Source organism: Bufo gargarizans, chromosome 2 (assembly GCF_014858855.1).
Source record: "Bufo gargarizans isolate SCDJY-AF-19 chromosome 2, ASM1485885v1, whole genome shotgun sequence".
NCBI classification, from domain to species: domain Eukaryota; kingdom Metazoa; phylum Chordata; class Amphibia; order Anura; family Bufonidae; genus Bufo; species Bufo gargarizans.
This window is the reverse complement of record NC_058081.1, coordinates 103553126-103581115: the sequence shown is the minus strand read 5'-3', so window position 1 is coordinate 103581115 and position 27990 is coordinate 103553126. Positions and strand designations below refer to the sequence as shown.

Genomic DNA, 27990 nt, shown 5'->3' with positions numbered 1-27990 from the left:
ACTACGTATGGTTTAGAATGACACCATGATGAAGTGAACCCATTATCTACAGAGGAACAAGGACAGCTGTGAGTTTAGAGGGACCTGGTGGAATCACCTAAGCACCACCAAAACTAGCAAAACAGGGTCCTTCAGACCTGCGCCATCATATTTGTCCAACAGTTCATATTTTTTATGTGGTATGTTAGTCAGAAAGGGTGCGACAGTCTTGTGAAGAGAACCCCATTTCGTGGATGCCATAAAGGAGGGTGCCTCACCGACGACCCCTCGTCATGAGTGAGAGTGAAGAGCCGCTGCAAAGAGTTTATCCAGACTTTGGTGGTGACCACTAGAACCCTCCTCCAGATCATGAAATCAAAGTAAAATTATGTCTGCAACTATTTGTACAGCAACTTGGGCCCATAAAATGTTATGTACCAATACCAACCAAACCACAACATAAATTAAATGTCTGCTACGGCAATCCGTGTGTCAGACAATGCCAGCTTGTAGCTAGTGTACATTTCAGTCATTATTGACACCATTTACTATTCCAAGAGTTAGGGGCCTGGTGGCTCCACTGCAGCAAAGGCCAGATACCTGTAAAGCGGGTTAAAGGATGAAAACCAGAGGACCATCAGGATAATTCTCTTAGGTCTAGCCCAATATGATGCTGTGAGTACGGGTTACAGGTTTATCAGTGCGGGTAAACCACAACATAGTCCTGTACAAGTAAAGTGAATGAGATTGAATAAATCTTGTGTCCACTTTGCAGATCTTCTGCACGCTAACCTGCACCTGTGTGCAGTCACCCTTAAAGTGCAGAGTAGATGTTTCCCCAAAATATTGTCCCATGTTATTTTGTAAGAATCCCATGACAATAATAAACCTTGGATCATATGTCACATCTCATATAACAACCTTGTGTACAGGTGCTCTAATCCACTGCAAGCTACAACATTCTGTTCCCACAGTGATCTCCTGCTTGGACCATGAACCAACAAAAATGGAAACTGACCTACTTTAGTTGATTTACAGATTCTCAACCTCAAACCAACCCATCTCACCCCCACCATTGTAAACTAATATTGTGGCCAGAGGTCAGAACCCCACTGACAAGTGTCAGAGTTTCTTACGGGTCATTGCACAGGTCACTTGCTGAATACACAGCTCCTGTCCTCTAGAAGGTTGAGCAAACTGGTGGTTGTAAGACCGCACTGAAAAGTGATGTGTTCATATATGTGATGACTGGCTCCGTCAATAAGACACACTCATGTAAAACAGATTTATTCAGGACTTCTGTCCGCACAGTTTAATAACATAATTAGCTCTCCTGACATCCTTCCCGCTTTATTAGGTAGGCACACCATATACTAGTCCATGTATGGTGGCTTCAGCAATCCATGAGAACATGACATCCCAGAGCCAGCACTCCATGAGTGAGCAAATCAATTAGTATAGCCCAGATATTGCACATCCAGTGGTATCGTCTCCATGAAGGGATGGCATTTTCCGTGTCCCCTGTTTCAGATCTTCATATACCCCACAATGTGCGCACCTCCAACTAATCCGGTTCTGTAACGCACTGCTCCACTATCTCTCGTAGATTTGGGTTCTCCATGGCTGCAGACACTCGTTCCTTATCGTTTATCTGTTTATTAACTTTTGGATAAAATATGAGGAAAGGTGTAAAGTTAAAGAGGTCCACTTTCTAAATATAAATGGTATAGGCCCTAACATTAAAAGTCATGTCATCAGAAGTCTCCGAAAATTGTGTGTTCTCCGCCCAATCTATAATATGCCATGCGGGATGAGGGAGCAAATGTACACTGTGGAGGAGAGATGGACCTGGGGGTTACATGACTACATGACAGAATAGATGACCTCGTATACATAAGCTAGTGCTTGCATGGCCCTTATGAATGTCTGCGCAAGCAGGATACGTTATGGACACAGCAGTCACATGATGCATCATGTGATCATCAACGCAATCACTGGGCCACGATTGTTCACATGCTCAATGGTCAGTGTGATCAAGCAAGGAAGCTCAATTTTTGATGACATCTTTGAGTATATTCACACGTGGCAGTTTTTTTTGCAAAAATTTGTGACAAATGTCATCTGAACGGGTTTGTATTCGGCACAAGCACATGGATTTCGGAAAACCTCATTCGGATAAATAAGACAGTCACAGAAATGTCTGAAAAATATCTGCCGTGTGCGACAGGTCCTGCTGTGAGAATGGAAGCAATGGCTCCTTAAAGGTGGTTTCACATGACCAGAATATGGTCCTATTTTATTATTAAGGATGATTCACACGTTCAGGGAAACCTGGTCCGTATATAGGCTGCATCTCCCAGACCCGAACTGACTGCACCGTAGTGATTTATGATACAGTCAGTTCCTATCTGATTGCGGCTCTCTTGTACTGTACTCACATTATCATGTCATGACAGACCCGCGATCAGACTAGGGTTGGGCGATATACCGGTATCACGATATACCGCGGTATTAAAAAAACTGCGATATGGCGATATCGCCGTTTCCTAAATACCGCGGTATTTTCTGACATCACTGACCTCTTCTAAACGTGCGTCCGCCCGCCCCTGCACCTTGCACAGCGCTGGGTAATTACTTCCTCTCGCTCCTGGCCTGCCTCCTTCTTGCTCCGCCTCCCTTAGTCAAGTCTCCACCCACCATCTGACGTCGTCATACACCAGTGCCGGCTCTGTGTGTGGCGAACTGGCGATCCCCTGTGCGAGTACTGGTGTCTCTGGAGAGACTTTTTCTGCGGCTGTCTCACTAGTGTGTGCTCTGTCTGATGACGAAATTATAAACCTACTACTTCCTGCAGCGGCCGCCCTGACTCTCCCTCCTCCTCGCTCCCATAAGACCTTATTATAACGCTCCTTGTGGCCCCCCATACAGTGTAACGCCTCCTTGTGGCCCCCCATACAGTGTAACGCCTCCTTGTGGCCCCCCATACAGTGTAACGCCTCCTTGTGGCCCCCCATACAGTGTAGCGCCTCCTTGTGGCCCCCCATACAGTGTAACGCCTCCTTGTGGCCCCCCATACAGTGTAACGCCTCCTTGTGGCCCCCCATACAGTGTAACGCCTCCTTGTGGCCCCCCATACAGTGTAACGCCTCCTTGTGGCCCCCCATACAGTGTAACGCCTCCTTGTGGCCCCCCATACAGTGTAACGCCTCCTTGTGGCCCCCCATACAGTGTAACGCCTCCTTGTGGCCCCCCATACAGTGTAACGCCTCCTTGTGGCCCCCCATACAGTGTAACGCCTCCTTGTGGCCCCCCATACAGTGTAACGACATCTCCCTGTGGCTGCCCCCATACAGTGTAACGACGTCTACCTGTGGCTGCCCCCATACAGTGTAACAACGTCTCCCTGTGGCTGCCCCCATACAGTGTAACGTCTCCCTGTGGCTGCCCCCATACAGTATAACGTCTCCCTGTGGCTGCCCCCATACAGTGTAACGTCTCCCTGTGGCTGCCCCCATACAGTGTAACGTCTCCCTGTGGCTGCCCCCATACAGTGTAACGTCTCCCTGTGGCTGCCCCCATACAGTGTAACGTCTCCCTGTGGCTGCCCCCATACAGTGTAACGTCTCCTTGTGGCTGCCCCCATACAGTGTAACGTCTCCTTGTGGCTGCCCCCATACAGTGTAACGTCTCCCTGTGGCTGTCCCCATACAGTATAACGCCTTGTGTTTTTTTTTCTTTTAAATGGGCATTTATCGCGATATATATCGTTATCGCGATAACTTTTTTAATATCGTTATCGTCTGAATATTTTTGATATCGTCCAACCCTAGATCAGACAGGAACTGACTGTATCATAAATCACTAGGATGGAGTCAATTTTGGTAAGGGGAGCCGCAGTTGGACCGAGAGGTGCGGCCGACACATGGACTGTGTTTCCCGGACCAAGCACCATGGTGTGAATCAGCCCTTAGAATTAGAGTTTCATTACTCAGATCTCTCTCTGTGCTCAGTTCTGGACTTAGATCCACATGGAGTTTTAAGTCTGGTTCAGTAACAATGTAGCGGGCAGGCCACATATACTAATCTCTAGATAGCGTTAACTTACACAGTCTAAAGGTACGCTAAGATTTATAACAGTGGCTGAAGCTGGATAATAAATCTACTGCAGGGACTTTTCTCTAACTTTATAAAAGTTGTCGGTTGCATCTCGGGCCACAATCATTTCTAGTGAAGCCACGACCCCTTGGAGAACTTGGTGCGGTGGGTTTTTCTAACACTAGATGGGCCAAATTTTGGCATACTTTACAAGGCCTGTATGATTAGTACATGGGGGGGGGGGGGGGGCGTGGGGTTGAGGAGCTTTGGTTGAATTGTTTGCGCTGGGCTGAGCTTCCGTCGGATGCAGCAATTCATTGTTTTTTAGGGGTGGTAGAGTGGTGTGCGGCAAAACTGCACATGCACTTACCACAACTTGCTGCACTTTTTGCCTGCATGGCTTGTACAAGACAGGCATGTTAAACAAGGCACACAGACATATAAACCGGCTGTGGTTTTGTCTAGTACATGGCTCTGTGCATTCTTATACCCACTTTACTACATTCTGGAAGATGTTGCTGATCAGTTGCTCCCCAGCATTGTGCGCTCTGTAGAGCCGTCCTCTTTCACATGTGCAGATGAAGCAGAAGATAACATCTCTACTGGTAAGCAGGTTGCTTCGTGCTCAGTCATGAATTTTTTCCTATTACTGCAGTGTGAATGGGTTGTTAGGATTGTGTTTTCTACCTTTCTACATAAAGCACCTTGAACTCTGTATTAGAGCAAATAGATCAATAAATCAGCATTAGGCCAACTTTTTTTTTCTTTAACTAGACTTTAAACTCCAGTATTCAGGAACCATATATAGCTGATAGAAAACTATGGGGAAAAGTAACCTATATACACGGTGTACAGCCCCCCCTCAGTACAGAGCCCCCCTTCTCCTAAGCTCATATCCGAACTTCACTGGCAAAAGAAACATGAACTTACTATCCTCCTCCGTTGAGTGCGTCCCTTCGGAAATATAAATCTCCAGCTGAAATAGAAGAAGGACATGAACTCACCCACTGCAGGAGAGTGTGGGATCAAGGAAGCAGAACATGATGGCAGGTATAGCTCTGGCACAATGTACGACATTGTTTGCAAATGGATTACGTGACACTAGATTCCTACAAAAACCACTGTAAAACGGCAGGTCAGGACTTTACCATAGCATCTGGAAGAGTTAGGAATGCTGACAACTTGCCAGATATCCCTGAGGTCCCAACTATGATGCCAGAACGGTGGGGGTGCGAAGTCAGGATTTGCAATTTATTCTTCTAGTCTTGCAATGTGCTTAATCCATCAGCATTTAAGTGGTTAAAAGTGCTTGCTGCAGGGATGGCATGTGTGCCAACTGGAATTTCCATTACATTATGAGAATACACTGCCATCTGGTGGAAAACTGGTGAAATTGCAGCCATTTCGTAAGCAGTTTTTATTGTGATCCACGTTTTTTGAGACCGCGAGTAATTGAAAGTTTAAATGGGGTATGACCGGATCCTTTACTAAACCGAGGAATGTAATAGTATATGGGATAACATACCCTCACCCGGTAGTGACTATGTAATGCCTCTCATCTCTGTATAAGCACCAGACTGATGGTAGACTATAATGGGGAACATTCATTAAGACCAGCGTTTTACACACTGGTCTTCATTTATCCCCCCAGCTGGGGTCAAATGTGACAATTATTAAAGACGCACATCTTAAAAATTTAGGTAAATCTGTGCAGGTTCATGCATCGGAACAGAAATCTATACCAAAAAGGGAGCTGGTGTAGATTTCATACATAAGCTATGCTGGTTTCCCAGCATAGATTATAAGGCCCATTCCCACGACCATAGGGTCGCCGCGCCCGTGTTGCGGACCACAAGCCTAGTGTCCGCAAAACACAGGAACCGGCCATGTGAACTTGCGCATTATGATGTAGACCCATTGAACTGAATAGGTCGACGATCCGCAAGGCATAGCAGAAGATAGGACAGGACACTATATTTTTGGAGTGGAGGCATGGACACAGAAGCCCACGAAAGAGAGGACATGTAATGTCTTTTGCCGTTCAAGTCAATGGGTCCATGATCTGCAGAGTTCTCGCTGCCTGTGCCTGTGTTTTGCGGACCTGCCGTCCGCAACACAGGCACGACAGCCCTACAGTCGTTTGAATGGGGCCTAATAAATGTGCTGGGCTGGCTATGCCTAGGCCCCGCACTGCACACTTTTTGGAAAAGTGGTGAGCGGTATACAAATTTTAATTGTTTTCAATTTTGTGCACCAAACTTTACAACTTCAAGGGGTTGCTGAACGTCCCCCAATCTTTCTACAGACATCATTTAGAAATTTCACATTGACACGTATCCCTTGTTCTGAGGCCTAGCCCTGCCGATCATAATATATGGCATAGGCTAGCATTCCACTATACATTGGGAATACCCCTTTAAGGCCTGTTGTCTTTTACACTGCTCTGTATGGTACTCTGACAAATACCCAATTAATTTAAGAGGATTTATCACAGGGGGTACAGGTGGCAGGAGATGGAGCTCCCTGTGGCCATACTGATCAATAGCGCATTACCCCTTCCTACTATTAAGAAGTCAATATCCTTCTAAGTGTCCAGTATGGAGGTAGCAGACAAATTTCTTACCTTGTGCTTGAAGGATAAACACCTCTGCAGCTTGACTCTTAAGCAAAGACCTGTATGTTAGAATACACACAATATTCCCGTTATTTAGTAATAGATGAGAAGCCGGGTCTACATCTGTACATTGTACACAAGGCATATAGCAGCACATGTATCGTAAGTGGTGCAAATACAGATGAAGCACTGGTTAACGTGACACTCATGGCACATGCACCTGCAGATGTTCTCTTGGCTTTTATAGTGCCAAGTCTCAATTTAAAGTTTGCTGTAATTGTTAGGCTATGCCACCTCCGAGATCCGCACCTGATCTCTAGAGCGGGCACCTAAGGCGCGCATGCACAACCACCCTCCATTCACTTCGCTGAAAATAGCAGAGCGCCATCTTGGCTATTATTGGAACAACCATAGAGGTGAATGAAGAGGTGGCGCTGCACGTATGGTGCACTCTCGGTTCTCTTCTATGGGAGTTCTGGATATAGCTGCACATGCTTGTTGCTCTATTTTCGGAACTCCCATAGAAGTGAACAGAGAGCACCATGTACGAGTGATGTGCTCTCCTTCGCTTTGGGGACCCCATTCTAGAGATAGGTTCCCACCTCTAACATCCTAGTGATATGCCACCAATGTGTGAAATGGGACAACCCCTCACACCAAAATTAAAGGCGTTTATCTGAGATTTAAAAAAAGATTACCAATACTCAGGGTAGGTCATCAGTATCTGATTGGTGGCGATCCGACATATCGGACCGTGGCTGATGAGCTGTTTAAGAAGTCCTGTGAGCGCTGCGTCCATCTCTGAGCTTACCAAGCACAGCGGCGTACATTGTATGTGGCTGTGAAGTGAATGGGGCTGAGCGCAATGCGAAGCACAGCCGCTATACAATGTACAGCGCTGTGCTTGGTAAGCACGGAGAAGGCCGCGGCGCTCACAGGAGCGCTGCTGCCTTCTCAAACAGCTGATCGGTGTGGGTCCAGGGTGTCAGAACCACATCGATCACATACTAATGACCTTTCCTGAAGATAGGACATCAGTATCAAAATCTCAGAAAAGCGCATTAATTTCCTCTAGGAAGGTGTGTAAAATAAAGAGAAAAAAAAGCCCCTCACCTGACGTCCCATCCATAATCAAGAGCATGGCTGCAGTCATTCCCTGGCCTGAGCACTTAGTGGCATGTGCCCACAGAAGCTCAGTGGTCATGTGCACATCAAGGCTGAGGCCACTAAATGTGTGCAGCTGTGCTCGTGATCACAGACGGGACGTCACACTTCCAGTCCACCGGGGACGGGACCCTCAGTGCTAGAAGCTGCTTTCAAGAGGTGGGTGGCTTTTTGTTCCCCTTATTTTACAGGCGACGTGTATAGCATTGCTTACCTCGTGATAATGACATCTGTGATGAATGGGATACATTAGGCAGCAAGAGAACAGTCAGCTCTTGTTCCAGAAGCAGTAATAACGTGTGAGGAACTGATTGACAATGACAAGGGATAAATTGCGATTGCTACATGACTGGGTCAGAACATCTCCAAATTGGTAGGTGTTGTGGGGTATTCCTTATAGGCTGAGGTTAGTACCTACTAAAATGCAAACCCAAGGGAGGAGAACTGGAGAACTGGTGACAGGGTCATGAGCCCCAAAAGTCATGGGAAGTTGAGGGCTAGCCTGCATGGTGCAATCCCGCAGAAGAACTACTGTAGCACATATTGCTGAAAGGTTTACTACTGACTATGATTACAGGGTGTCTGATATAGGGCAGTACGGCCTCAGACTGGTCAGAGTGCCTACGCTGGCACCTGTTGAAAATGCCTACAATGGACACATGAGCATCAACTGGGCCATGGAAGTAGGTGGCTAGTCTGACGGCACATTTTATTTCAACATCATGTGGACAGTTGGGCGAATGTGACTTGGCTGGAAAGGAGGATGCACAAAGGTTAGAGAAGCCAGCAAGGCAGTATGATGTTCTGGGCAATGTTCTACTGGGAAATCTTGGGTCCTGGCATTCATGTCAATGTTACACTGTCATGTACCACCTAATAACTTAATATTGTACAGACCAAATACCCCCCTTCATGGCAGCAGTTTTCCCTAAAGGCAGTGGTCTCTTTCAGTCAGATAATACCACTACCATAATGCAAAAATTGCTTAGGAATGGTTTGAGAAACATGACAAAGAGTTCAATGTGTTGACTCGGCCTCCAAACTTCCAAGATCTCAATGGAGGCCCCACCTTGCAACTTAAACGATCTGCAGCTAACACCTTGGTGCCTGATACCATAGGCCACTTTCAGGTGTCTTTGTGATGTTCATGCCTCAATGGGTCAGACCTGTTTTGGATGAATGTGGTGGACCTGCACTATATTCCGTTTTAATGTTATGGCTGATTGGTGTATATAGTACAAACAATAGTACTTATATATAAAGAATATACAGTGGTCCCTCAAGTTGCAATATTAATTGGTTCCAGGACGACCATGAATGTTAAAACCATTGTAGTTGAGTAATTGGTTCCAAAGCCTCGAAATGCCATCCAAGATAAGAGAAAATAAAGATTTTAGAAAAATAAAGCAGATAGCTAAGACAGATAAAACAAGTCCTTACATATAACAGTCAGGAATAGCTGCTAACTAGCAACTAATCCAGCTATCTTACCAGAGAAGTGTCCTTGATTGGTTGGATCTGAGTCTGAGACATTGTATGTTGAGTCTAGTTTCAACTTACGATGGGTCAGAAAAGACCATTGTCTGTTGACAATATTGTATCCTGAGGCCATTGTATCTTGGGGGATCACTGTACATGAAGTCGTGAGTCATGAAATAGGAAGTATTAGTAACCATGGAATCGATACTAAAGGAGTATTACATGATTTTATTTTTGATGGACTATCCTCAAACTTAGGTAGGACTGATGGCTCCTGTTACCTTTAGGTTTCCCAAGATCTCAGGATTGCTTTCTCAGGAGGATCTGAACTACTTATACACTTTGCTTTATAGCCAGGTAGACTACCAGAAGCGGCAGTAAGGCACTGGTCACACCACTCGGCTCACACACTTGACGTGTACTGATAAATATATGTCACAGGTATGTCTATACACTTACATATGTCAGACATAGAATCTCATTGTAAAAAAAAGATTTCAATACAATTGGAAAAGAAAAAAAGGGCATGTGATGATGTAATGTGTTAGGAAGCTTCTGTTAGGTTTGTTGGCAACATCTGAGTTAATTAGAGACACACCTGTGGATGTATTTAAATGCACACCTGAAACACACTGCTTCTTTGTGTAGCATCATGTGAAAGCCTAAAGAAATCAGCCAAGATATCCGGAAGAAAATTGTGGACTTGCACAAGTCTGGCTCAACCTTGGGTGCAATTTCAAGATACCTGAAGGTGCCTCATTCATTTGTACAAACAATTATACGCAAGTACAAACAAGATGGCAATGTCCAGCCATCATACCGCTCAGGAAGGAGACGGGTTCTGTGTCCTGGAGATGAACGTGCTTTGGTCCGAAATGTGGATATCAACCCAAGAACAAAAGCAAAAGACATTGAGAAGATGATGGCGGAAGCTGGTAAGATTGTGTCAATATCCACAGTGAAGCGAGTGCTGTATCAACATGGGCTGAAAGGCCACTCTGCCAGGAAGAAGCCATTACTCCAAAAGCCAGATGATTGTTTGCAAATGCACACAGGAACAAAGACCTACATTTTTGGAGACATGTCCTGTGGTCTGACGAACGATTACTCTTACCGGTAATGGGATTTTACTGAACCCACGACAGCGCCACGAGAGAGAGAGGCTCCTCCCCCACAGACAGGAAACCTGAAGTACAAAAAGGCGGACGCTCTCCTACCACCTCAGTATTTCTTTCCAAAGATGAGAGGAAACTCTGCCCCAAACTTATTGTAACTACTTTTTTTTTTTTTTTTGCAACACCCAACACGTGTACCAACCAGCAACATAACAGGGATGGGAAATAAGGGTGCTGTCGTGGGTTCAGGAAAATCCAATTACCGGTAAGAGTAATCTTCATTTTTCCCTTTTACCCACGACAGCACCACAAGAGTGAAAACCAAGGAGACACTTAGGGTGGGTTGATAGCCGAAAGCACCTTAGTAGCAAAGGTTAGGTCAGAAGACGAGTCTAACTGTAAACAGTAATGTTTGAAAAAGGTAGTCTGAGAAGACCACACAGTCGCTTTACAGATATCCTCAATAGATACAGCAGCCCTTTCAGAGGTGGATATAGCCCTAGTAAAGTGAGCCCTAAGGTCTTCAGGGGGAGACTTCCCTGATGAAGAATAAGCCAATGACACTACCGATGTAATCCATCTGGCCAAAGTATTCTTTGATGCCGCCTGGCCTTTTCTTTTCCCCTGAAAAACAACAAACATCGAGGAAGACTTCCTCCAGTCTTTAGTCTTGGACAAATACTGAATCGGACACCTTCTAACATCAAGACAATGGTAGGATTCTTCCCTCTCAGAAGATGGTGACTCATACAAAGTTGGAAGTACAATCGTCTGAGACCTGTGAAACCTGGAAGCTACCTTAGGAAGGAAAGCTGGATCCGTCTGAATGATCACCCTATCCTCTAATATGGTAGTATAAGGAGGATTTATGGAAATACAGTGAAGTTCACTAATCCTACGGCCCGATGTTAGAGCCACTAAGAGGCATAGCTTAAAGGATAAGAACCTGACCGAAATCTCTTCAATAGGCTCAAAGGGAGCTACCCTGGGTGAAAAATGCAGGGAAGACCGGGAGATGGACCTAAAAAACCTAGATACCCATGGATCTCATGATATATTTTCATTAAATTGAGCCGGGAGTGCCGAAACCTGGACCTTCAGCTAGGAGATAATCCTAACTGTGTGCCTCTCTGAAGGAATTCAAATATGTGAAAAATTGGAGCCTGTGTGGGAATGTCCCTAAAATCTAGATCAGCAAAACTAAGGAATTTCCTCCAGATTCTGGCATAAATAGAAATCGTAACTTTCTTCCTACATTTCAAGAGGGTATTAATTAAGTCTGAGGAGAACCCTCTTTGGGCAAGCAGGAACCTCTCAAATTCCATGCAGTCAGAGGGAGGCTCTTATCTGCGGATTAAAAATTGGCCCTTGAGACAGAAGGTCATTGACATCTGAAAGGACCCACGGATCTGTCACCGACATTTTCCTTAGCCAAGTAAACCATGTCCTCCTGGGCCAGAATGGAGCTATCAAAATCACCAGAGCACGATCCTCCCTTATCTTCTGCAATATATATATATATATATATATATATATATATGAAAAATGGCGGCTCTGACTACAATGGGAAAAAATGGGTGCACGTTCCAGGGGAATCGACTTCTTACCCCAATTAATAAATCCAGAAAAAGGACGGCACTCCGGTCAGATGAAGGTGAGGTTATTCTTCATTCAACCATAGGGTGCAACGTTTCGCCTCCAAAACTGAGCCTTTCTCAAGCCTGGCTTGTATAAGAAAAATGACATGCAAGATTCCCTACCAGAGTTTATAATACTCTGAATAACCAGGTTTTCGATGCAACCATCGACACTATATAAAGAGTAAGTAGTTTGAGTTTCCATTCAATGCCACTGATGAAGAGGTGAGGTCACCTTGAAACGCGTCTGGCGGGCTAAGGAAACCGAACTACTGAACATATATCCTGCAGAATCCAAAAGTGCACATCCGAAAAAGTTAAATTCGAAAAGAATATCCTCATTTGTCTTCAGTCTACACTTGCAGTCAAAATCACGTGATTACAGACCACCACGTGGGACGCCGACATTCGAGCGCAACTAAAAAGTACTACGAAAGAAAAGAGACAGAGGAAAAAGCAGCCCTAGGTTTGGTGAGTAGCTGTACTGCAGGTGGGACGCCCCTGCAGTAAGCAACACCAAAGTCTTTCAGTAAGTAGAGACAATCGAATATATAAATATCATCTGCAAGTAAAATCGTATAATTCGAAGGGTTTATCGAGAGGTCCCATACCTCTCGATTAATCCACTCTGCTATACCATTGAATTAAAAGACACAGTCTTCATGTCACGAGGGTGTCAAGAGCCACGTCTGACTCCGTTATACCCGGGGTCAGGAAGTCGCAGCGGGTGGCTGCGCGCTCTATGTCTAAAGATCACAGTGTTTCTTAGTGTTTGTTTTCTGTGTTTGCCTTGCTATCCTTTTTGTCTCACTCAGGGATCCGTAGCTTCTCCTCCTCAGCTGTTTCTTGTCTGCCACTCCCAAACTCCTTATATTCTCCTCTCACACTTCTCTTGTTGCCAGTTATAGAGCTTCCTGCCTGGACATCTATGCTGACCCACTGGAGCTGAGAATCTGGTTGTTGTTCCAGAGTGCTTCCCTCCGGATCCCTGTTGAGCTTTTGTTGTCTCCTGTTGTTGCCCTCCTGGGATTATATGTTTAGTTTGTATTGTCTGTCCTCCCCTTGGTGTTTTCCTTTAGAGCTAGTGGTGCGGACTAGTGTTCCCACCGCCCTGTTCACCATCTAGGGCTCATCCTAGGGAAAGCCAGGGTTTTAGGCACGTGATCGGCGTACGGGTGAGGAACCCGTCTAGGGACGACAGGGCAGCCAGGCGCCAGTCGCAAGGGGAGTCAGGGGTCACCACCTTCCCTCTCACTAGGGCAGGGCCTCCCTCTTTCCCTCCCTCTGTGTCACGTATGTGACAGTTACGCCGATCGTGATATTATAACTGGCCCTTATTTTTTTTGAGGAAAAAAAAATATATATATATAATTTTTTTTTTCTCTACTTAGAATCCAATATGGATCCTATTGCTGCTTTGGCAAAACAGCTACAAGGCCTGTCTTTGGAGGTGGCAGGATTGAAGGCGTCTGTCCTCCAACAGCAGCAGCAAATGCAGCAGACCGCAAGCCCAGCGGTAGCTATGGGTAACCAGGTTGTTACAGAACCCAAGGTTGTTTTTCCTGACAGATTCTCTGGGGGAAGGGACAAATTTGTGTTGTTCCGTGAGGCCTGCAAATTATATTTTAAGCTGCGCCCTTACTCCTCAGGTAATGAAGAACAGCGGGTGGGGATTGTTATTTCCCTGCTTCAGGGGGACCCGCAATCCTGGGCGTTCTCGTTACCCCCTGGTTCCCAGGCTCTCCGGTCAGTGGAGGGATTTTTTGGGGCTTTGGGTCTCATATATGATGACCCTGACCGTGTCGCCCTGGCTGAGTCGAAGTTACGGAGACTCCTACAGGGAGATCGGCCAGCAGAGGAATATTGCTCAGAGTTCCGCAGGTGGGCTACGGATACTCAGTGGAACGACCCGGCTCTCAGGAGTCAGTTCTGCTCTGGGTTATCTGAAAGGGTTAAGGATGCGCTGGCGCTGTATGAGACCCCCCTTTCCCTTGATGCTGTTATGTCCCTCTCTATCAGGATAGATAGACGTCTTAGGGAGAGATCGAAAATTCCTGAGCAATCGGTAACCTCTCCCAAGCAGCAGTTAGTCTGCACTGACTTGGATGAGCCTATGCAGCTAGGAGGAACTTCTCGTCAGGTCCGTCCTCCTGAGGTTCGCCGTAGGTGGGGGGCTTGTTTTTTCTGTGGGGGGAAGGGTCATTTCATTAATGTCTGTCCCTCCTTTCCCAAAAACAAAATACCGTCGGAAAACTACTAACCCCAGGCTGTGCGGAGGATGTCAGCCGGGGGGTATACGTTTCCTCCATACGAACATCTCAATTTGTGTTGCCAGCGGTTATTGTTTTTGGTGTTAAGACGGAGTCTATTTCTTTTTTTCTAGACAGTGGTGCAGGGGTAAATTTGATAGATGCCCATTTTGCCCGCACTATGGGTTTGTCTCTCTGTACGCTGCAGAGACCCATTCCCATATTCGCTATTGACTCTGCTCCTCTGTCTCAGAGAAACCTCACTCACGTTGTCCATAACTTACATCTTCGGGTAGGGGACCACCATAAGGAGCGTCTTTCATGTTACGTTCTGGAGGGCCTTCCCTCTCCTGTGGTATTGGGTCTTCCCTGGTTGGTAGCGCACAATCCAGTGGTGGATTGGCAGGCCAGGGAGATATTGGAGTGGAGTGAGCATTGCAGAGAGAATTGCTTAAATAACAATTGCTTAATCGCCTCCATAGCTTCCCTACCTACATTTATTTCGGACTTTGAGGACGTTTTTTCTGAAAAGGGTTGTCAGAAGCTACCACCTCATCGTCCTTATGATTGCCCGGTTAACCTGATTCCCGGTGCAAAATTACCCAAGTCCAGGTTGTATAATCTTTCGGGTCCTGAGAGACAAGCCATGAAAGATTATATCTCCGAGAGTCTGGCCAAGGGACACATCAGACCCTCTTCTTCACCCGTGGCTGCAGGGATTTTCTTTGTTAAAAAGAAAGATGGGGGCCTGCGTCCTTGCCTAGATTTCCGTGAGTTAAACCGGATAACCGTCCGAGACCCATACCCTCTTCCTCTCATTCCTGACCTTTTTAATCAGATTGCGGGTGCTAGGTGGTTCTCCAAACTTGATCTTAGGGGGGCCTACAATCTGATTCGTATCAAGGAAGGGGATGAGTGGAAGACAGCTTTTAACACCCCTGAGGGGCATTACGAAAATTTAGTCATGCCTTTCGGTCTGACCAATGCCCCTGCTGTCTTCCAACATTTCGTTAATGATATTTTTAGTCATCTCATCGGCAGGTTTGTAGTCATATACCTAGATGATATCTTAATTTATTCGGCTGATCTGAAAACACATGAAGTACATGTCAGGCAAGTACTGCAGGTCCTACGGACGAATAAATTATATGCGAAAATTGAAAAATGTGTCTTCGCCGTTCAGGAAATACAATTCCTGGGATATCTATTATCTGCTTCAGGTTTCCGTATGGATCCTGGGAAGGTCCAGGCAATTTTAGATTGGGATCTTCCTGAGAACCTTAAAGCTCTACAACGGTTTTTGGGTTTCGCAAATTTCTACAGAAAGTTTATTAAAAATTATTCAGTGATCGTTAAACCCCTTACTGACATGACTAGGAAGGGGACTGATTTTTCTAAATGGTCTGACGCCGCTAAAATTGCATTTTCCTCTCTAAAAGAGAGATTTACCTCGGCACCTGTCCTAATTCAACCTGATGTCTCCCAGCCTTTTATTGTTGAAGTTGATGCGTCGGAGGTGGGAGTGGGGGCTGTATTGTCTCAGGGTCCGTCTCCTGGCAAATGGCGTCCTTGCGCTTTCTTTTCCAAAAAATTATCTGCAGCAGAAAAGAACTATGATATTGGAAATAGGGAACTGTTGGCGATTAAACTGGCGTTTGAAGAGTGGCGTCACTTCTTAGAGGGAGCAATCCACCCCGTCACGGTAATTACGGATCACAAAAACCTTCTGTACCTAGAATCGGCTAAGCGTCTCACCCCTAGACAAGCTAGGTGGTCGCTATTCTTTACCAGATTTAACTTTGTAATCACCTATCGTCCTGGGGCAAAAAATACCAAGGCAGACGCATTGTCTCGTAGTTTCCCTGGAGGAGGTAATGTTAGTGATCCGGTACCTATTTTACAAAGAGGAGTGGTTGTCTCTGCTGTACACTCTGTTCTAGAGGGAAAGGTGTTAGAGGCCCAGGGGGACGCCCCGGCCTCTTGCCCCTCAGAGAAATTGTTTGTACCGTTAAACCTGCGTCTTGAGTTATTGAAGGAACATCATAATTCGGCACTTGCTGGGCACCCGGGTAGTAAAGCAACCTTGGAGCTATTGTCTCGTCGTTTTTGGTGGCCAAGGTTGCGTCAGGATGTAATAGATTTCGTGTCTACTTGTTCTACTTGTGCACGCGCGAAAGTCTCTCATACACGTCCAGCAGGGTCTTTATTGCCACTTTTCATCCCCAATAGACCATGGACACATCTATCAATGGATTTCATCACTGACTTACCTTTGTCTGAGGGTAAAACAGTTATCTTGGTAGTAGTAGACAGGTTTAGCAAAATGGTACACTTTATTGCGCTACCCGCACTTCCTAATGCTAAGACTCTTGCTCAGGTGTTTATCAGTGAAATCGTGAAGCTTCACGGGGTCCCTTCCGATGTGGTTTCGGATCGGGGAACCCAGTTTATTTCTAAGTTTTGGAAAGCTTTTTGTACCCGTTTAGGGGTACACTTATCCTTTTCCTCAGCTTTCCATCCTCAGTCGAATGGACAGACTGAGCGTACCAACCAAAACCTAGAAACATATTTAAGGTGTTTTGCGTCTGAAAACCAAGAGGTGTGGTCATCATATTTACCGTTAGCCGAGTTTGCCATAAATAATCGCCGTCAGGAATCCACTGGCAAGTCACCATTTCTTGGTGCATACGGTTTTCATCCCCAATTTTGTACTTTCAAAGAGGGGGGGTCTTCTGGGGTTCCCGAAGAGGAACGGTTTTCTTCATCTCTTTCATCGGTATGGCAGAAGGTGCAAGCTAACTTGAAAAATATGAGTGGTAAATACAAATGCATGGCCGATAAGAAACGGTCACCAGGTCCGGACCTAGGAGTGAATGACTATGTGTGGTTGTCTACTAGGAATATTAAGTTGAAGGTTCCCTCTTGGAAACTGGGTCCTAGGTTCATTGGTCCTTATAAAATTGTAGCCGTCATTAACCCTGTGGCTTTTCGCCTGGAGCTACCTCAGACTTTTAAGATCCATAACGTCTTCCATAAGTCGCTGCTCAAGAAGTATGTTCCACCTCTAGAACCATCACCGCTGCCACCTCCTCCTGTTGTTGTGGATGGTAATCTGGAGTTTCAAATATCCAGAATTGTTGATTCTCGTCGGGTCCGCCGCTCTCTTCAGTATCTGGTGCATTGGAGGGGTTACGGTCCCGAGGAAAGAATGTGGGTTTCAGCGTCAGAGGTAAACGCCAACAGGTTGATTCAGGCTTTCCATGTCTCTCATCCGGAGAGACCTGGTCCTGAGTGTCCGGAGGCCCCTCGTGAAAGGGGGGGTACTGTCACGAGGGTGTCAAGAGCCACGTCTGACTCCGTTATACCCGGGGTCAGGAAGTCGCAGCGGGTGGCTGCGCGCTCTATGTCTAAAGATCACGGTGTTTCTTAGTGTTTGTTTTCTGTGTTTGCCTTGCTATCCTTTTTGTCTCACTCAGGGATCCGTAGCTTCTCCTCCTCAGCTGTTTCTTGTCTGCCACTCCCAAACTCCTTATATTCTCCTCTCACACTTCTCTTGTTGCCAGTTATAGAGCTTCCTGCCTGGACATCTATGCTGACCCACTGGAGCTGAGAATCTGGTTGTTGTTCCAGAGTGCTTCCCTCCGGATCCCTGTTGAGCTTTTGTTGTCTCCTGTTGTTGCCCTCCTGGGATTATATGTTTAGTTTGTATTGTCTGTCCTCCCCTTGGTGTTTTCCTTTAGAGCTAGTGGTGCGGACTAGTGTTCCCACCGCCCTGTTCACCATCTAGGGCTCATCCTAGGGAAAGCCAGGGTTTTAGGCACGTGATCGGCGTACGGGTGAGGAACCCGTCTAGGGACGACAGGGCAGCCAGGCGCCAGTCGCAAGGTGAGTCAGGGGTCACCACCTTCCCTCTCACTAGGGCAGGGCCTCCCTCTTTCCCTCCCTCTGTGTCACGTATGTGACAGTTACGCCGATCGTGATACTTCATCGCTACATGTATAGCATATCTGGAAGATGTTAAATACCTTTATACAAGAATAACTACAAGTGCAATAACGATCATATATACAAAAATACGGGACTCACCATTGGCGTACTATATGGATCTTAACATTATATTGTTTCTGATCACATTGTTTCTTAATTAATTTCCACCAGCAAGGAATCCTCACTTGACTTTTATTCAATTTTTTTATTCAATTTTTATTCGAATTCTACCAAGACTTTATTTTTACAATTTGCACAAATATATATTTTCAATATTCAAAGTTAAGCGATTAGGTAAATCACTTTTGGCAGAGCACCGTCACCCCGGTGACAAGAGGGGTGAGCCACTATACTGCAAAGCATACCTATCTTCTGCAATACCCTGGGAATTAAGGGAAAGGGAGGGAGGCATACCCCAGAGGAAAATTCCAACTCTGAAAGAAGGCATCAAAACCACAGGGGGATCCCTCTGGAGAAAAGGAATTTCTTTTCTCTACTTTCTTGTTTTGACTAGTAGCAAAAAGATCTATTGAAGGAGTCCCCCAACTGTCTGCAATTCTATTGAAAATTTCCTGGCTTAGCCTCCACACTCCCTGGGAAATTAAATGACGACTTCAAAAATCTGTTTGGATATTTTCCGAGCCATTGATGTGAAATCGCTGAAATTGAGCTACAATTCTCTTCTGCTAAATGAAGAATCTCTCTAGTCATGAACATCAGACTTCTGCTCCTGGTACCTGTTTGCTTATATAAGAGACTACCGTACTGTTGTCCGACATGATTCTGAGATGCCTGTTTGAGATTAACGGGAGAGTTTTCAATATTGCAAACTTCCCTGCCATAAGTTCTTTCATATTTGAGGAGGCAGACTTCTGACTGCCCCTCCATAAGTCTTGAACTGAAAGATCTGGAATATGAGCCCCCCAACCCTAAGGGCTTGCATCAGTAGTTAGACATAAAATATCCTTCCTTGTCCAGGGAGCCCCCTGGGATAGATTGTCTTCTGTCAACCACCACCTTAGATCCTCTAGGGCAGGTATGCTCAACCTGCGGCCCTCCAGCTGTTGCAAAACTACAACTCCCAGCATGCCCGAACAGCCTACAGCTATCAGCCTACAGCAGGGCATTGTGGGAGTTGTAGTTTTACAACAGCTGGAGAGCTGCAGGTTGAGCATGCCTGCTCTAGGGTATTATCTGGAATGACTAAGCTTGTTTCTAAGGGATTTTCCCCCCTTCCCAAGCTGTCAACAGGGCCGGTGCTATAATAAGGCAGATCAAGCGGCTGCCTTAGGGCGCAGAGATGGAGGGCAGAAAAATGTAACTTTTAATTTTTTTTAAATACCCCGTATTTTTCGCCCCTGGGTCTTATGGGGCGAATACTAATGAAGTGCTTCCATTTTGGAAGCGTTTCATTAGTACCGGAGGACCGGAAAGTGGTGAATAATCTGTACTCGCCGCTTCCTGGTCCTCCGCTCGGCTGTCTGCTGTAAAGGGCTGCGCACCATGTGACCTCACTGTGCGTAGCCTTCACAGCTGACAGCCGAGAACCAGGAAGAAGAGAGAGAGCGCTGATGGTGAGGAGCAGGAGAGGTAGCTCACCTCCAGCACCCGCCTCCTGGATTTGCATTAAACGTTTACTTTCATTGGTGGCGCAGTGCGTCTGCCCCTCTCTCCTCATTGGTGGCAGCGGCACAGGGAGGAGAGACTGCTTCCTTCTCCCCTGTGCTGCTGAGGAGAACACGGAGCACACAGAGCAGCTCGCTCCATGTTCTCTGATACTAGACTGCGCAATAGAAAATTCGATACCTGAAACAACCCTAATCAGAAAGTCGTCCAGATAAGGAATAAAGAGAATATCTTTCTCTCTGATATGTGCTGCCATTTCCGAGATCACCTTTGTAAATACTCTTGGTGCCATTGAGAGCCCAAAGGGAACGGCCCGAAATTGTAGATGTCTTAAAACTCCCTCTAGCTCCACCGCTACTCAGAGATACTTTTAATAGTCCTGATGAATAGGGACATGAAAGTAGGCATCTTTTAAGTCCAGTACTGCCATTAAACAGTTGGGATAGAGCTAGGGTGGCCAGACGTCCGGTTTTAGGCCGGACAATCCGGTTTTCAGGCTCCCTGTCCTCCGTCCGGCGCAGTGCCTGGACGGACACAGGGATGCCCTCCTTTTCAGTAGCTCACGTCTCAGACAGCAGCATTGTGCTGTCTGAGCGTAAGCTGCAGCAACTGACCGAGGCTTCTCTCACCCCTAGTCAGTCACTAGAGCAGCAGATATGGCTCCCTGTGGATGACTGAGGGGAAGAGAAGCACCCCGGCTGCCCCCGCTCACCTTCCATTCACAAAGTTCTTCCCTCTCCCCCCCGTGTTTTTCCAGCCGATGGTGGGGGAGTGGCTTCACTGGCCTGGGGGCGTGGCTTTGTGGTTGGGGGCGTGGTTTGGGTCATGTGGGAGTGGTTTGGGGCGTTGTGGGTGTGGTTTGGGCCGATCCGGCTTTCTAGGTTGAAGCCAGTGGCCACCCTAGATAAAGCAGGTTTATTGCCGATTTTACGGTCTCCATCCTGAATCTTTTTAAAGGGAACCTGTCACCCAAAAATCGCCTATTAAGCTGTTTACAGTACCTTATAGTGCTGTATAGTCGTTTCCTGATGCACTTTTTGTTAGTTTTGCAGCATGTATGCTCAGTCAGAAATCGATGTTATATTCAGCTGCTGCCCCGTGCTTCAAGTCAGGCTTGAAGTCACGGGGGCAGCGGCCTCGGCGTCTTACATGGCCCTCTCCCCGCCCCCTGCCTCTGTGACTGACAGCCGAAATCCGATTCCGGGACCGCGCTCAACGGCCGCATGCGCAGTAAAGGGCGGCAGGAGCGCGGTCCCGGCTGCCGCGCGTACTACGCGCCGTCTTACTTTCGCCGCACTGCGCATGCGCCCGACATCCTGTATCAAACGCGCCCGCGCCCAGATGCCGGGCGCGGGCGCGTTTGATACAGGATGTCGGGCGCATGCGCAGTGCGGCGAAAGTAAGACGGCGCGTAGTACGCGCGGCAGCCGGGACCGCGCTCCTGCCGCCCTTTACTGCGCATGCGGCCGTTGAGCGCGGTCCCGGAATCGGATTTCGGCTGTCAGTCACAGAGGCAGGGGGCGGGGAGAGGGCCATGTAAGACGCCGAGGCCGCTGCCCCCGTGACTTCAAGCCTGACTTGAAGCACGGGGCAGCAGCTGAATATAACATCGATTTCTGACTGAGCATACATGCTGCAAAACTAACAAAAAGTGCATCAGGAAACGACTATACAGCACTATAAGGTACTGTAAACGGCTTAATAGGCGATTTTTGGGTGACAGGTTCCCTTTAAGAGTAAGAATCCATTTAGCTTTTTTAAATTTATAATTGTTCTGAAGGTACAGTCTGTTTTTTTTTCACCAGAAAGAGGGGGGAATAAAGCCCTTCTCCCTCCTGTCCCCCTGGAACTGGAATCAAGACCTCTTTTTTTTTTTAACAATTCCACCACTATAGAACTGTTTCTTTCTACAGCAATCTTTGTGACTACAAACCTTGCAGGAGGAGGCCTATGGTATCCAAAATCCATGAACTGTTTCAAATTTCTTGCCACGCCGGAAGAAAACTGGTTAACCTTCCTCCTACAGGAATCCTGGCATCATTGTTGGTCTCCTGATTTTTTCTTATCACCAAAAGGACTGGCCAAAGAAAAGAAACTCTCTTGTGACCTAAATTTGGAATCCTTGTCTTTTTTGTCTCCTTCTCTATTACCTCGAAAGGAACGGTCAAATCTTCCCCTAGTAGGGTAACTCTGAATTTCCTTTTCTTATTAGCAGCCTTTTCTAAAAGCTCATCTAAAGCGGGACCAAAGAGATATTCCCCTTCACAAGGGACAGCGCACAACCTTTTCTTGGAAAGAAGGTCTCCATTCCAACCCTTCAGCCACAAAGCCCTACTGGCAGAGTTAGCGGGAGCTGAAGACCTAGCAGCAAGCCTCATACAATCTAAAGAAGCATCCGCTAAGAAGTCAGTCGCTTTCCTTATAGTGGGCAGCCCTGTCAGAATTTCTTCCCTAGGACATCTAATCTTTATCTGGTCTTCTACTTCAGAAAGCCAGACAATTAAGGAGCGGGCTGTACAAGTGGATGCTATAGAGCTGGCATCCTCAAACTGCGGCCCTCCAGCTGTTGTAAAACTACAACTCCCACAATGCCCTGCTGTAGGCTGATACCTGTAGGCTGTTCGGGCATGCTGGGAGTTGTAGTTTTGGAACAACTGGAGGGCCGCAGTTTGAGGATGCCTGCTATAGAGGGTCTAAAGGAGGATGTAGAAGCCTCCCAGGCACCCTTTAAAAACCCATCTGCTTTTTTTGCCTAAGGGGTCCTTAAGGGAGCCCATATCTTCAAAGGGGTTTAAAGGGGAGACATGACCGCTTAGTTACTTTAGAAACAGCTACATCTATTTTAGGAGCTTTGTTCCAAGGGGCACAATCTGTTTCAGAAAAGGGGTATTTTCTTTTTATATTTTTAGAAATATACACCCTCTTACTGGGATTATTCCACTCTCCCTTAATTAAAGACGCTATATTCTTATGGACCGAAAAACATCTCTGATGCCTAATTTCAAACATCATATCCTGCACAGATTTCGGCTCTTTTGAATCTTCAATTCCCATGGTCGATTTTATTGCTTTTAAAAATCGGTCAATATCTTCTACCGGAAAAAAGGTCTTTCCAATCTCTTTTTCCTCTTCCCCAGAAGAAAAAGATGATCCATCAGAACCCGGATCTTCCACTGAAAAAACCTGCTCCTGTCCTGAATCAGAGGAATCCACCAACTCTATCTGCTGACTTCTCTTGGATCTCTGCTCCTTCGGACCTACAGATTTTTTCAAAGAGGAGCTGACCTCAGACCTGACTAACGTATGAAGGTTCTTATAAAAGGATGGCGATTCCTCCGTTGATGCAAATCTTACATAACTTCTTCATATATTCATAAGATAAAGGGCATCTACATAGGGCACACTCCTTATTCTTCTTTTTAGATAAGACTTTCTTAGGTTTACCCTGTAATATACTCACCTCCCTTCAGGTACCGGAGCTGGAGGTAGGATCATCAGGTATGTCCTTCTTGTCTTCCTCCATAGTAGCTTGCCACAGGTTTCAATACTCCTAATCCGGGATGTAGACAGGAAACCCGCCAGGGGATATCTCATATGTTCATTCCCATATGACCCGCTGGCAGCTACATTCGGGTTGTGCGCCCTTTAAGCGCCTTCCCTGACGTCATCACTGAGCGTGCCGCACACATCTTGCGCTTGCGTTCCAGGACTCACTCAGGGACGTCTTCCGCTTCCTGTTAAGCCACTCAGGCTTCCGGAAGCTACTGCTCCTCCCCTGGGCCTTGTAACTGAATGCCTAAAGGTGTGCAGCAACGCCACAAAGCATGCATGCCCCATAGCACTTCCAAGCCCTCCACACCGGCTATTGTGCCTCTGCGCGCCCATCGGCGCATAACATGCCGCCATCTCCAGAGCAGGACCGCAGATAATCGGGGCACTCAAGGGAGAAGCCACAGAAAACTTCAGGCTTCCCTCCAGAGACAGGAAACCATACTGAGGCGGAAGTAGAACCTCCGCCTTTTTGTACTTCAGGTTTCCTGTCTGTGGGGGCGGAGCCTCTCTCTCATTGTGCTGTCGTAGGTGAAGGGAAAATTTTACTTTTTGGCCATAATGACCATCGTTACGTTTGGAGGAAAAAGGGAGAAGCTTGAATGCCTAAGAACACCATCCCAACTGTGAAACATGGGGATGGCAGCATCATGTTGCGGGGTTGTTTTGCTGCAGGAGGGTCTGGTGCACTTCACAAAATAGATGGCATCATGAGGAAAGAACATGATGTGGAAATACTGAAGCAACATCTCAAGACATCAGCCAGGAAGTTAAAGCTTGGGCGGAAATGGGTCTTCCAAATGGACAATGACCCGAGGCATACTGCCAAACTGGTTACAAAGTGGCTTAAGGATAACAAAGTCAATGTTTTGGAGTGGCCATCACAAAGCCCTGATACCAATCCTATTGAAAATGTATGGGCAAAGCTGAAAAGGTAGGTGTGAGCAAGGCAACCAACAATCATGGCTCGGTTACACCAGTTTTGTCAGGAGGAATAGGCCCAAATTCCGACCAACTATTGTGAGAAGGTTGTGGAAGGATATCCAAAACGTTTGACCCAAGTCATACAGTTTAAGGGCAATAGTACCAAATATTAATAAAATGTATGTAAACTTTTGATTTTGCAGAAAGTAATAAAAATGCCTTAAAACATTCTCTCTCTCATTATTCTTGCATTTGGCAAATAATAATAATTATGGTTCTCCTAATTGACCAAAAACAGGAAAGGTTTATTCTGATTACATGTCAGATATTGAGAAAAACATGCATATGTGTCTTTTTATATACTGTATGTAAACTTTTGGTTTCAACTGTATGTGGGGGGCTCACCATTTGTGTACAGGGGGCATGTATGGACGGGGCCCAACCGCCTTCCTACTAACAGATTGCTATGAATTTCATAGCTCACAATTACTGTGACATGACGGACTCTGTGTTTCCTATGTGGAGATATTTGAGAGCACAGGGCCTATGTACTGCTCTTGCACAGGTCCCCACTGCTGTCTGTGTCCACCCCTAGACATATCACAGATATGACAGGATCGGCAGAATCCACATAGTTTTTTTCTTACCGATAAGCGTGGCCAGGGAGCAGTGAGGGACGGTGGGTGTGAACCTGATGATCACCAGGAAGCATTCCTCATCCAGCTCCTCTACAGTCACACAGCTCTCGGACACAACCTCCAGGTCTTCTAATGTGCTCGGCTTCTCCGGATCCCGAATACTCCGGATTACATCTGAGGGAAGAACACCGTTTTTATAACAAGACACCATAACAACCACCTACAACATGTACGGATGGACCATGCACATGTGCGGCCCAGCAGGCAGCTACAGATCGCGACATCTGGGTCTGGAGGCCATGAAGCAGATACCTATAGCATTTCATTAGGCTCCATTCAGACATCCGTATGAATGGTCCGGATCCGCTCCACAATTATGCGGAACCATTCATTTTCAACAGGGCTGGAAAAGATGTGTGCTGTCCGCATCCGCACTTCCGGTCCGCGGCTCCGCAAAAAAAAAACAAAAAAAAACATGTCCTATTCTTGTCAGCAATAGCGGACAAGAATAGGCATTTTCTATTATAGTGCCGGCCATGTGCACATGGCTGGTGTCATTGTTTTACGGATCTGCAAAACACTTACGGACGTGTGAATGGACTCTTATTAGATGGAGTAGTACCAAATACTAAAGGGGTTCCCCGGGATTTCTATATTGATGGCCTATCCTCAGGACAGGTCATCAATATAAGATCCTCAATATGAAATCAGCAGGGGTGAAGTTCTGGAGAGCGTCGCGGCCTCCTCGCAGCTTACCAAGTACAGCGCCATCCATTGTATAGTGGCTGTGTTTGGTATGGTCGCTCAGCCCCATTCACTTGAATGGTACTGCGCTGTGACTAGGCCTTAGCACTCATGGAGCAGGCTCTTAGAACAGCTGATCGGCGGGGGTACCGGGAGTTGGACCCCCACCAATCAGATATTGATGACCTATCCTGAGGAGAGGACATCAATATCAAGATCACGGAGAACTCCTTTAAACAGTACCTGTCTCCTTTCCTATTTTAGTAAATATGTATTCCCCCTGAAATAACAATTCTGATCATTCTGCATTCTTACGTTCCTCTGTTATTCCTCCCGGACATGTATAAATAAGATTAGAACTGGGTGTTACCATTCCCCTTGTCAACTGGTTGTCTTTCATACAGTTGGACACAGTGCTGATAGTATCCGACTGTACAGAGGGCCAAGCTATTGACTAGGGGAATGATAACCCACAGCTGACAATGTATTCATATATTTCCAGGGGGAATAAAAGAGGAGTGGAAGAATCAAGAGTTGTAAGTTACTCCATTGTTATTATTTCATGGGGATTGTGTTCCAAAACCTGACAAGTCGGTGACAGCTCCTTCTAGGTATTAGCTGTGATTTAAGGTTCAGCTTGTGTCTGGGTCAGATCCAGTCTCATAACCATACTTAGGCTACTTTCACACTAGTGGCACGGACCTCCGGCAGGCTGTTCCGTAGGTTGAACAGCCTGTTGGATCCGTCCTGCCGCTAGTGACCGCGTGCCCCCGGACTGCCGCTCCGTCCCCATTGACTATACTGGGGGCGGGCAGAGTTTCGGAGGAGGCGCAGCGAGAGGCTGCTGGAATAAATGTCGGACATGTCGTAGTTTTATTCCAGCAGCCTCTCGCCGTGCCCTGCTGTGCCTCCACTGGAACTCCGCCCCAATTATAGTCAATGGGGACGGAGCGGCAGTCCGGGGGCACATGGTCACTAGCGGCAGGACGGATCCAACAGGCTGTTAACCCGACGGAACAGCGTGCCGGAGGTCCGTGCCGCTATTGTAAAAGTAGCCTTACCAGCAGTGCTGCCCGGATCCAGTAGGTTTTCTGTGCCTGCTACTCCTTGTATTACCTGGCAGGGGGCATGTACTGGGCAGATCACAGCATCGGTTCCAGTATTTACCGAGAACACCCTTCACACTTTTAGAACTTCTGACCCTAAGGGGACATTCACACAACCGTATCTGTTTTGCATTTAGCGGATCAGCACATCCCGCACTTTGTTAGAACTGTCTATTTCTTGTATGCAAAACGGACAAGTTTAGGACATCTTTTGCGGCCCCTTTGAAAAATGTGGATCGAATGCGTAGTACCGAAAATACAGTCATGTGAATGGACCCTTAGGTCAAGGAGGATTTTGGTGAAAGGTTTCAGCATGGATTTGGTCCTGGATCTGCACAGATACCCCCTGTCATTGTCTTCAGTAGGAGGCTGCACGGAGGTTCGTTTAAGACCGCGCCAAGAATATACAGGTTCATTCTTGGCGCAGTTACCGCGCCGACCCCTCGCAAGGTCGCAGAAGGAGTCTGCTCATTCACCAAAGCAAGTCCTCAGTGTGAACATACCCCAACAGCCACACATAAACCCATATGCTCTGTCATCTGCATGACTCTTGTTACAGTGAAACTACAACTCCCAGCATGCCCTGCAGGTAGATTGGGAGTGGTAGTTTCCCCACATCTACAGGGTATATGAGAATTAGCAGAAGTGGACATGACTGACACACACACTGACACACACACTGACACACACACTGACACACACACACACAGGTCACGTGACTGTAGCATGACCCCCTCGTACACACACAGCACAGCAGGGGGCAGCGGCCGGTTACCATACACTTCCAGGGCGCGCTCCTCCATGACCCGGGTACGTCCCTTGGATCCCCCGCGGAGAGCTGACAGCAACCCGGACAGCAACTCCATACCAACTCCGCCCGCCCGGTGACGTCACGCCGCCTGTTACCCAACCACTAGCGGCTGGTGACGTCACCGTTCCGCCTGACCTGTTCCGTCACGTGATCTGCAGGGAAGATGGCGGTGCCCGGGGCATATCAGGAACCACTGTAAATAAGAAGAAAGTGGAGAATGTTGAGTGATAGAAGGTAAGTGACCCGAACGCCTGGCCTGTCACGGAGGAGTGA

The 27990-nt window shown here is 46.8% G+C and overlaps 2 protein-coding genes across 2 annotated transcripts in view; one reads left to right on the top strand and one right to left on the bottom strand.

Moving 5' to 3' along the window:
- Positions 1-1253: 1253 nt before the first annotated feature.
- CIAO2A (cytosolic iron-sulfur assembly component 2A) lies at positions 1254-27831 on the bottom strand. The gene is made up of 5 exons (XM_044279343.1): positions 27682-27831; positions 25066-25230; positions 6698-6747; positions 5005-5050; positions 1254-1641 (listed from the first exon to the last, which is right to left on the bottom strand). The coding sequence occupies exons 1-5, from the start codon at positions 27770-27772 to the stop codon at positions 1544-1546; spliced, it is 450 nt and encodes a 149-aa protein (XP_044135278.1). The 5' UTR covers positions 27773-27831; the 3' UTR covers positions 1254-1543.
- The window catches only part of SPG11 (SPG11 vesicle trafficking associated, spatacsin), a 59203-nt gene continuing 59027 nt past the window's right edge, over positions 27815-27990 (top strand). The window contains 1 exon segment of the mRNA XM_044279342.1: positions 27815-27951. The gene's annotated coding sequence lies outside the window, so the exon portion shown is untranslated.

Excerpts from the sequence above, each read along its gene's own strand:
- CIAO2A (XM_044279343.1), bottom strand. The coding sequence starts at position 27,772 with ATGGAGTTGCTGTCCGGGTTGCTGTCAGCTCTCCGCGGGGGATCCAAG. Across the intron at positions 25,231-27,681 it reads GCGCGCCCTGGAAGTGTATG|ATGTAATCCGGAGTATTCGG; the intron begins GTAACCGGCCGC and ends TTCTTCCCTCAG. Across the intron at positions 5,051-6,697 it reads GTTTATCCTTCAAGCACAAG|CTGGAGATTTATATTTCCGA; the intron begins GTAAGAAATTTG and ends CTTCTATTTCAG.